At 33.9% G+C, this 12,009-nt stretch overlaps 1 protein-coding gene across 1 annotated transcript in view; it reads left to right on the top strand.

The window, feature by feature from the left end:
- Positions 1-4: 4 nt before the first annotated feature.
- Positions 5-12,009, top strand: part of LOC148622673 (ras-related protein Rab-24-like) — an 18,320-nt gene continuing 6,315 nt past the window's right edge. The window contains exons 1-4 of the mRNA XM_088572700.1: positions 5-291; positions 5,675-5,743; positions 6,388-6,534; positions 10,846-10,945. Coding sequence (XP_088428826.1) covers positions 166-291; positions 5,675-5,743; positions 6,388-6,534; positions 10,846-10,945 — 442 coding nt within the window. The 5' untranslated portion in view covers positions 5-165. The remainder of the gene's footprint in view (positions 292-5,674; positions 5,744-6,387; positions 6,535-10,845; positions 10,946-12,009) is intronic.

The following is a 12,009-nucleotide window of genomic DNA, read 5'->3' as shown; positions in this document are numbered from 1 at the left end:
GAAATAAGAAACCCGGATGATCACGATTCGGGAAAGTGAAAGTAGAAAACTTTGAAGGAAGAAGCAGTATCTTGTTAATTTATATAGACTGCCAAGCGGTAAACAAGTTATGAAACCATAACTAGTATCCCACTATATCAAATTACACATTTGTCTGGTTTAATCATGAACAAGAGGAAACATGGAGAAGTGGACATCAAAATAGTTCTGCTAGGAAAAGCTTATGCTGGTAAAACATGCCTAGTGCAAAGATACATCAATCAAATATTTACAGATATGCCATATCAAAACGTAAGTTTTGAGAACATTCTTCAATCATTGGGTTACCAAACTTCCAAGACACAAATACTGACATTTGGCAAAAGTTTGAAAGATCTAAGGGAAAAAACATTAGATATATAAGGAGGTGACTGTACATTTTTTTGTAGCGAGTTGATATTTTAATACAGTGTATTATTATTTACTTATCTAACTGTTCGTGTGATTTGGCTTTGGTCATGTGACGCTGTTACCGATGTAAACAGTTGTAATGTTCATTATGAGTTTACCTCTGTGTTTTATGTTAAATGTTCGAGTCTGTATTTTACAGAAGTTCAATTTATTTCTAAACAAGTTTTACCCAATTCAAGTTCATTACATTTGAGTTGATATCCTTGTTCTGATTGGTTGAACTCAGTATTTAAACAAGGGCACAGCACTGTTTATCGCTTCTCTTACAGACAGCCAGTTCTGATGTACAGTACACCAGCATTTCTATTCTTTTAAGACTGTTACAGTCTGAAAGTTCTTTGCTTCTAACCTATCTACAGTTCTTTTGAAAGGAATGTAACATTCCATAGAATACTTGTGTAATTTTTGGCTAACTTATTTAAAGGATGATTTTGGATATTTAAGCTTCAGTATACACTAAAATATTTATAGTTATTGGTTTTCTGTTGTCTGTCAAGCCATGTTGAAATGTAAATTGATTGTTAAGGTTGGTCAGCAGGTAGGATTTTAAATCCCACACTTTCCTGTGAACAATATTTAGGTATTTAAATTAAAGCCAGTCATCTCCAGTTAACTAGCTAAACTGGTTTATTCACTGTTAGGCATTATGCATTTATAAGCTTTATGTACCATATTTTTCTGTGACCTTGTACTTTGTTAAATAAACTGTATGTTTCCACATGTAGTTCTTATTTACAGTGTTTAATGATGGAGCCCAGTACACTAACAATCCATGCAGGATGTACTGTATAATGTTTGGTCATAGGTAGTTGTTATTGACACGGAAATCTAGAAAAGCAAATACATCTGCAAACGTTCAAACTACTTATATGGTTAGATTGGTATTGCTGTTTTGTCCCGACCAATTCAACAAAATGCACCCAATCATATGTTCAGTCTGTAGTACAAAAATTCTGACTATTCAGAATTATCAAATCATGTTCCTCCACTTTAAATGATATATTTGACTATAACGATGACGAACCACATTGTACCATATCAAAATGTGGTATTAGAAATTGCAAAACATGCAACATTCTTATAACTGACTCTTACTTCTCCAGTTCCCTTACAAACAGAACCTTCCATATAAGAAGTCATGATGACTTAAGTTGCAAATTAACAAACTTAATATATGGATTAGAATGCAACTTATGTGGTTTAGTATACGTCGGAGAAACACAAGAACGATTAAATAAAAGAATATGCGGTCATCATTTGGGAATTAACACCAAAATTCCTGACAGTTTATCAACACTTTAATCAATAAGATCATTCAATCCTCTCTATGAAAGTTCATATTTAAAAAAAAATTTACTATCCTACAAATAGTCCCGTTCTAAGTAAAAACTATCATAGGGAAAGAGAAGAGTACTGGATATGCAGACTAGGTACTGCAATACCTTATGGATGCAATGACAACATCAAAAGTATAGGAAACCTTTCAAGCCAATATAACAATAGCATAAATGTGATGAATTTATTTGACAAAAATCCAAGACGGGAAAGGAGTCATGGCCATCGCCACTATACGTCACCTAAGTTACATGATGTCTCCATAGGTGGTCTCCTTCCTTTCATACAAAAAACTCTTGGACTGCATCACATTAGAACCAAACTTTATTCTGTACCTCTCACTCTACTACACTCCCTTCACAAAACAAGTCTTTACTCTCCTGTTTTGGACCCCACCTCATCATTATACAGACTTGTTGCCATCATTTTGGATATTGGTTTCCACAGACTCTTTAAACCAGTTTGTGTTAAAAGTCAAGATGAAGAAAAACGATCATTTCTTCCACTACCGTTTGTCAACAAAGGTATAGATGCAATTAATTTGGCTAACATCCTCCATCACAAAAATGTTACTAACAAAATTTCCCCATATTTCAAAGACAAATCCATACCAATTGTTTCATACTCCTATACTTCACCCATTGCATCCAAAATTTTCAATTATAAAAGGCTACTTGAGATTGGGGATTTCAAGGCTAAACCACCTGACTGTTCTTGCAAAAACTGTCCATTCAAATATGGTCCTTCTGGTCACGTCGTTATGGGAGATTTAACCATCATTGAAAATGGATCTCTGTGTATATCCTTTCTGAAGGTCCCAAGTACTGTGAACCATGCTCCATAAATTGGAATTATAACTTTAAAGTTCTTATGGATGCCGTAGAGGACTATGCAAGATAAAACGAGAACAAGAAGACATTGATTCTCTGCCAGAATGGTCAAAGACCCTGAAAGTTTTAAGTAGGTCAATGAGTGCCAAGGCTACATCACTTTTCAAAGACCTCGATGTAGCAAAAAACATCATCTAATATAAATGACAAGTATGTTGTCATACCAGCAGACAAAACCCAAAACAACATTGTTTTTGTCTGCAAAACATTTTACATCCAATGTTTATTATCAGAGGTAGGCGTAGAAAATAATAGCAGGGAAGACCTATACTGCTACCACACTCTCCAAAGAAGAGATTGTGGAAAACCATAAATCTGTGCTATCCTCTTTTGTTCTCTCTACCAAGGACGATAATTGTGATTTAGCGTCTGTGTACTGGATTCCTAAACTCCACAAGAATTCATACAAACAACGTTTCATAGCTGGATCTGCAAAATGTACCACCAAACCTCTTTCAAAACTTTTAACTTCTATACTCACAACTGTCAAAGAGGGTCTGCAGTCCTACCACAACACTTGTTACTCTCGTAGTGGTATTAATTCAATGTGGATCCTGAAAAATTTGAAAGATCTTTTGGAGACAATCAGTTCAAGACAATTATCTGAATATAATAGCATTAAAACCTATGATTTTTCAACACTGTATACTTCTATTCCCCATACTCAGTTAAAATCCCGACTTAAAAACATTATACATCATTGTTTTTCCAAAAAAGATGGTACACCTAGATACAAATATATAGTCTTTGGTAGCGATTCCTCATACTTTGTAAGAAATAATTCCAAATCATCTTCCAAATATACAGAGGAAGATGTTAACAAAATGCTGGAATTTTTAATCGACAACATATTTGTCCAGTGTGGTAGACGTGTTTTTCAACAAACGGTCGGCATTCCAATGGGAACAAATTGTGCTCCTTTACTTGCTGACCTATTCCTTCACTCTTATAAGGCTGACTTTATAGCTGATCTGACCCGAAAGAAAGAATATCGTTTAGCTAGATCCTTTAATCTCAGTTTCTGCTATATAGATGACATATTATCTTTAAACAATCCTGATTTCGGGGATTTGATACATCGCATCTACCCCTAAGAACTCAAGATAAAGGATACTACAGACACTGTGAAGTCAGCCTCATATCTTGACCTACACTTAGAAATCGATGGTAAAGGAAAACTATTCACCAAACTTTACGACAAATGTGATGATTTTTCAATTTCATTCAGAATTGTCAACTTTCCTTTCATCTGTGGCAACATCCCTTCAGCACCTGCGTATGGAGTGTTCATATCACAATTCATACGTTATGCCAGAGCTTGCCGAAACTACACATACTTTCTGTGTCACGCTAGAACTCTAACAAATAGGTTTCTGGAACAGGGTAATGTTGCTATAAGATTGAAGTCATCACTACAGAAGTTTTATGGTTGTCATCATGAACTCGTGGATCGTTATGGTGTATCCATCTGCACCATGAAAACTGATCTGTTCAATGTGCCATAGTTTTCCTTTCCTTGTTCGTCTACCCTGAACTTGACTTTTTATGAGCAACTCGGTGGTTGTTTCTAGAAAAGCAGAGGACGCTTACCCTACCGGCCCACCTGGTCCATGCTCCCAGTTTTAAGTGGAGTCCGAGTTGCTCATTTGCTTTTGTTACTTTGTATGTATGATTTTAGCTACTTTATGTTCTTTGTTGTGTATGTCTGTTTTCCATGTCTGATCTTTGTCCCTAGATTACATTCTTTTGATTACCGCTATAACCTTGGTTCCCTTGATTACTCCGTCTTAGTCAGATTTCAGTTTAATGGCCATTTTCACTGAGAAACTTGCACATACAGAAGACTTCCATTACATTTTTGGCACAAAATAAGGGTTGCAAAATTGGGGTCTTCTGTATGTTTAAGTTTATTAGTCAGATTTCAAAGTATTGACTGGACATTTTAACTGAGAAACTTGCACATGCAGAAGACTTGTGTAACAGATCAAACAAAAATGCTGCTAAATCAGCTTAAAATGTATGAGACTTGACAGTCCTTAATCATAAATCAGGCACATAGCTGAGGCCAAATTGAAGTGTAGGCAAAATTATGGCAGGGGGTCTAGGGGGGGCAAAGGCCCCCCCCCCAAAGCTCCGCAGAGATAGCGTTTTAGAGCATCATTTATGCCTCTTCTGGATGTATTTTATCTAAAAAAAAAACAATTGGCAAAATTAAGTGCAAGCAAAAGCTTTTTGTAAATATTAAATATGCAATAGTGATAGAATTTGCATTGCTTCTTTTCATTTTTGATGTGACTTCACAATTTTATTTAATTGGTTATTTTAACTGGGTATTTAAATTGACCCAAAGCCATTTGGAACTACCAAGTCCATATGTCAGGATGTAAAAATCTTTATTTTTCAATTGCAAATATTTTCAATTATAGAAATTAACATTTAAAGTGACCAAGATTATATGTTCAAAAGATCATTTAAAAGAAGACTTTTTTTATAAATATAGAAGATTGCTGCAACTGATTTTGAATTAGTTTCTGGGTTCCATGCAAGTTAATCAAAGGCACAAAATGTGTCACCTTGCTACACCACCTAAACATTGTGAGCCAGGATGTTCAGAAAGAGACTACTGGGCATTTTAGTGCACATTAAGTCCCAATGTAGTCACTGTTTAAGACTAATCAATGATAAATAATTGATTTAACATACTGGCAAAGATAATTCAGTAAGTCAAATAACATTGTCAAAATATGTCACAATGTTTTCACCAATGCATAGCATAGTCAATTAAGTGACTACATGCAGACACATACAAAGGAAAACAAAATATTAGAGTGTGACTGAAAAACATATCTATTTAATAACTTCCTGTTCTGAGGCTTGAAAAAAACATATAACCTTGGATACTATCATATAAGTTATAGCCCTTGGACAATGAAGTTGCAAATTACGCTTCATGGATAAATGTATTACCCATATATTTAATATTCTGACATCTGTTTCAGACTATAGGTGCAGCATATGCATCTGCAAAATGTAAAGCTAAAGGAAAAACAGTCATTCTTAATATCTGGGTAAGTTGTCTTAAAACTTTATTTCTATGGAAAAGCAATTAATATTCAATAAGAAGTAATGCAGAGATACATGGAACTGCAACAACAGTTCAAAAAATAAACAAACTGATGGAACAAGACAAGAATAGATGGACTGACTATAGAATAATCAGAAGTGCTTAAGCACATGACTGACCCCTTTTTTATGTTCCATTATTAAGATAGACATATCATGAATGTCCACCAATTTTACAAAACTCCCAAATGCTTGGAGGAAAATTAGAAAAAAAAATTTATTTGAAACTACTTTCTTTCTAGTTCTCATTTTTATTTCAGTTTTTAATGTTTGGGAGAGTGGGTTGGACATATTATGTTGTGTAGCTCTGCTGTTTATTCAAAGCGTTATAAGTTTTATAACTTATAGAAATGAATGGAAAAAGTAAAATAGAGTGTCATTTCTTCCTGATCAAAATTCTACCATTTATATAAAAAAAATCTTATGAAGCATATTTAAAATTGATCATACTACATAAATATTAAGGAATGATTAATGGATTGTCAAGAGTGAGCAGTATATCATAAAACATCAGAAAAACCAGCACTTTAAAAGGTCAGCATCAACAGTTCTAGGTAATATGTGCACACTTCTTTTATATTGTATTTAGGATACAGCTGGGTCTGAGCGGTACCAGTCAATGAGCAGGATATACTACAGAGGAGCTGGGGCAGCTATTCTTTGTTTTGATCTTACTGATTCAGAGAGCTTTGATAAAGTTAGATACTGGGCAGGCGAACTTGAGCAGAATGAACCAGTGAGTAAACGGCAGCTACTTGCCATCTAATATTTTCCTATAGTTAAGTTGATAAGAATCACAGGACATTTTTTCCTATGCCACAATGTGGAAAAGGACATAGTAATGTGTATGTCTGTCTGTCTGTCAGTCACACTTGATGACTTTGTCAATGCAACTTCTCTGACACTCGATAACTAGTGAAGAAATGCTTGGTTTTATTTTCATGACTCGCTCCTAGATGATTAAAAAAATCATGAAATTTCAGTATTTGCCATTAGCATTTACCAATTCAAGGGCAAGTTAACAGGATTCCTTTCAAGTGTCAAAATTTGTGTCAATTTCCCAATTTTTGTATAAAATACACAAATTGAGTCAATGAAAAGTTTCAGCTTAAATGGGAAGCTAATCACGAATGAGTTTATATGAACTGCTAATGGCAATATATGCTGGGATGGGTTGGGATATTGGATCTAAAGAATATTGCCATGTATGGCCAATCGTGTGCATAAGTGAATGTGTGGGAGGATCAGGTTGGTTAATAGCATTTACTGAAAAAAAAACAATCAGCATTCTTAAGAATTTTAAGTTTTTTTTCTTTTACAATGTATATCTATTTTCATTCAAAGTATGAGAATTATATCATTGTATTCTGGAAAATAATCTTTTATTAGGACCCCGAGAGGTAAGTAATTGAGATCTGATAAATTGAGATGCAAGTAAATTAGAATATATCTGAAATCATTTTAATTATACTGACAAGGTTGTACAAGTGTTACCTGGTTTCACCCTCTGACTATTATTAAGAATAAGGAATGCTAGAAATTAAACTTAAAAATTGCAAGAAGTTTTTAGTATTAACAATTTGACTTGTCTGATCAAAACTGTAAAATCTTTTTTCCTTTTTATCTATCAAATCAATGAGACATTTAATTTCCGTTTCCTTCCATTTTACAAAATTAGGAATATCGTGTATTGGTGCAAAATTCAAAATGCCTAAACTCAGTATATCCTGAATTTTTATATCCATAACAGGTTTGACAAAATATAAACCTATTAAAACATCCCTCCAAAAACTAAATCCATAACTTCAAGCAACTTCAATTACAAGCAAAAATGTAAGCAGATGTACAATTTTCAGTAAAGCTAAAGATTTGACAACTGTGACTTATTCATATCACAACTCATATGTTATGCCAGAGCTTGCCGAAACTACGCAGACTTTTTGTATCGCGCTAGTATTCTAACGAATAGGCTTCTGGAAAAGAGTTATTTTGCTACAAGATTGAAGTCATCAATACTGAAGTTTTATGGTTGTCATTATGAACTCGTGGATTGTTACGGTGCAACCATCTAAGCCATGAAAACTGATCTGTTCAATGTGCCATAGTTTTCCTTTCCTTGTTCATCTACCCTGGACTTGACTTTTTATGAGCAACTCGGTGGGTGTTTCTAGAAAAGCAGAGGATGCTTACCCTACCAGTGCACTTGGTCCATGCTTCCAGTTTTTAGTGGAGTCCGAGTTGCTCATTTGCTTTTGTTACTTTGTATGTATGATTTTAGTTACGTTATGTTCTTTGTTGTGTGTGTCTGTTTTCCATGTCTGATCTTTGTCCCTGGATTACATTCTTTTGATTACCTCTATAGCCTTGGTTCCCTTGATTACTCTCTCCAAAAATAATTTTTTTAGGATGCTGCTAACTTTTCAATAGTTTTGAAATGTCATGTAATTTTTAGCTCACCTGGCCACAGGCCAAGTGAGCTTATGCCATCACTTGGCGTCCGTTGTTGTCGTGGACAAATTTTAAAAAATCTTCTCCTATGAAACTACTAGACTAGCAGGATTGTTCCCTAGGGTATTTTGCATAAAAAAACATGGCCGCCATTACTAAAAACAGAACAGGGGTCAGATGGCAGTTTTTTGCCAATAACTAAAAAATTGTTGCCTTTAGGAAATTTCTGTTAGGGTAGTATTGTTCAGCATCATGAAATGGATCTATGCCCAAATTTTCAAAATGATTCATCAACTGATGTAGAAGTTACTGCCCCTGAAACAGTTTTTTTTGCATATTTCGCGTGTGCAACTTTGAAAATCTTCTCCTCAAAATCCATTGCACAGAATTCAATGAAAGTTGGCATATATGTTCCTTACAGTACCCCACACAAAATGATGGTTGGGATTTTTGATCGATGAAAAAACATGGCCACTGTTACTGAAAATGGAACATAGGGATCAGATGGCAATTTTTTGCAAATAACTCCAAAACCGTTGCCTTTAGCAAATTTCTGGCAAGGTAATATTGTTCAGCATCATGAGATGGACCTAAGCCGAAATTTTCAAAACAATTTGTCAACTGATGTAGGAGTTAAGGCCCCTGAAACAGTTTTTTTTGCCATTTTTTCCCTGTGCCACTTTGAAAATCTTCTCAAAATCCATTGAGAGAATTCAATGAAAGTTGGCATATTTGTTCCTTAGGATATCTCACACATAATGACTTAGAATTTTTGATCCATGAAAATACATAGTCTTTGTTACTAAAAATAAAACAAGGGCATCACAAGGCAATTTTTTTGCAATTAACTGACGAACTGTTACCTTTAACAAAATTCTAGCTTGGTAATTATAGTATTTAACATAATGGACTTGCGCTGAAATGTTCAAAAGAATTTGTCAACCGAAGTAGAAGTTTTAGCCTCTGAATTTTTTTAACCAAGTATGTACACCTTTGAAAATCTTCTTCTCTTATACCATTTACGATCATTCAATGGAAATAAGCATATTTGTTCGATAGGGTATGTGTTCAAATTGACTTATGTGATTTTTAATCCATGATAAGATACAGCTGACATTACTAAAAATGAAACATAGGGGTCAGAAGATCTTTCTTTGGCAAATAATTCAAAACCTGTCACCTTATAAGCGTATTGATATTGCATGTAATTCAAAAACTGTTACCTTTTGCAAAAGCTTTGCAGGGGTAATATTGTTCAACATCATGAGTCCTACCAATGCTGATATTTTAAAAACAATTTGTCTTCTAATGTAGGTGTTTTGGCTCCTGAAACAATTCTGAAATTTTTTTTTTTCCACATGTACAACTTTGAAAATCTTCTCTAAAACCATTTAAGATCATTTAATGAAAACAAGCATATTGGTTCTTAAGTATATTGTGCTATGACATCTGATTTTTAATTCGTGAATAGATATGGTTGCCTCTACTAAAAACTGAACAAAGTGGTCGGAAGACATTTTTTTAAAAATAATTCATAAACTGTTGCCTTACGCAAAATTCTGGTCCAGGTCATAAAAATGCCATTAAAAGCATTTACTACGTTTGACAGTTAAATTAATTTTAACTTAGATTGCCTCATTCCTCAAGTTTTTGGAATAAGCAAATGGTTAACCAGGTGAGCGATTCAAGCTCTCTTGAGCTTCTAGTTGTTCAAAGTTTAGCTCTATCATATTTTCAAGACATAATGAAAACTTTATGCCAAGAAGTGTAAAATCTGTGCTAGTCCAATTAAGATTGTAATCTTTACATAAAATATGATCTGAGTATTTTTACTACCAATCCAAAATTATTCATTTTTAAGCCTGAAACTTAATGGAAAGCTTCAAAAATCTTTAAGGATTCCCTGAATGATATTTCTTTTCCATCAAGTGTTAAAAAAGTATCATCTGCATATTGACTTATAATTGAAGCATAGTTATTAGTAACAATTTCCTAAATAATGCTACAGGATCTAATCTTAATTGATAACAATTCTACTCCTATTATAAAAAGGTAAGGTGACAGGGGATACATTGACGACAGTCTCTCTCCAAATAAAAAGAATAGATAAATCCCCATTATTGACTACAAAACTTCTTTCCTTTTTATGGAGTGTTGTTAACCAATGACAAACAGAAGGTCCAAAATTAGAACTTTCTATAGCTTTAATGATGACGTCCATTCAATGAAATCAAAAGCTTTTTTAGAAATCAGTTAGTAAAAGGAGCCCTTTCACATCATTTTCTTCTAGATGATGCATAGGATCATAAAGCAACCTAGTATTTTCTCCAATAAATTGGTCTTTCATTAAGCCTTTTTGTGTATCACTAATAATGTGGGGTAGTAGACAAAAATTGAATCAGGTGGGCAACTCAGGCTCCTGGGAGCCTCTTGTTTCTGTGAAGATGGTTGTTACACCCATCATTCAGGGTGAGGTATACAAATATTTTTTTTATTTTATTTTATATTTTATTGTTCTGGTTAGTGTTAGTAATTTCTGGTTAACTATTGATGGGTTATTCCAAATAGTCATTAGAACAGTATGTTGTTTTTTCTTCAGAATTGTAGATTGTATTTATGTGGGACAAAGAAAGACATTGTTGATGCTACACCATCCTCCAGAGCTACACCTACCAACCAAGTTAAATCATTAGCACAAGGTCAGTCAACATATCTGAATTCATCATTTACATCTCATATATAAGTCATGTTCTTTTTATTAGCTCACCTGGCTGAAGGCCATGTGAGCTATTGTGATCACTTGGCATCCGTCATCCTCGTCATCAACAATTTTTCAAAACTCTATTCCTCTGACACAACTTGACCAGTCAGAACCAAATTAGGTATGAATAATCCTTAGGGTATTCTTCATAGAACTGCTTCGGATATTTTTTATCTGTTTTTAAAAATAGAACATGGGGGTCAGACAAAAGTTTTTCACATATATCTGGAAAACTGTTCAGTTTGGCCAAATTCTGACTGGGAGTTATTGCCCCTTTTGGACATTTTTTCTTTCAGAAGTCTTCTCCTCTGAAACAACTAAACCAATCAGAACTAAACTTGGTATGAATGTTCCTAAGTGTGTTCTGCAAATACTGATGTGGGTTTTTTGATTCATTTAAAAAAATTGCCGTCATTAATAAAAATAGAACATGGTGGTCAGACAGAAGTTATTCACATACATCTCCAAAACTGTTAGGTTTGGCCAAATTCTGATATGAGTTAAAGTGCTTAGCACAATGATATCTATCGCTATTCAAATTTTATTTTTAATCTGTTAAGCCATGTTGGAGTAATTGCCCTTTTTCAACATTTTTCCCTATTTTCGGCTAGGCCATGTGAGCTATTGCCATCAATTGGCGTCTGTCATCGTTGTGGTTAATAGTGTTTCAAAACTCATTTTCTCTGACACTTCTTGACCAAATTAGAATAAAATTTAATATGAGTGTTTTTGGAGTATCCTACATAGAACTGATGTGGGATTTTTAATCTGATGAAAAACATGGCTGCTGTTGCTAAAAGTAGAAAAATTAGGCTAAACCATTTGGTTTTCAAGTAATTTCAACATGTCATCATTTTTTAGTAGTGGCACCCATGTTTTCAACAGATAAAAAAATTGTTAAGGATATCCTAACAAACATTCATGCCATGTTTGGTTACAATCCATCCTACAAGTTGTCTAAGAGAAGATTTAAAAAAAAAATCATTTTCATGACCTGTAACT

Source organism: Perna viridis, chromosome 3, assembly GCF_037379345.1.
Source record: "Perna viridis isolate PV_CMFRI_1.1 ecotype Kerala chromosome 3, ASM3737934v1, whole genome shotgun sequence".
Classification (NCBI taxonomy): domain Eukaryota; kingdom Metazoa; phylum Mollusca; class Bivalvia; order Mytilida; family Mytilidae; genus Perna; species Perna viridis.
Note: the sequence above shows the minus strand (reverse complement) of the source record. Positions and strands in the feature narration are given on the sequence as shown.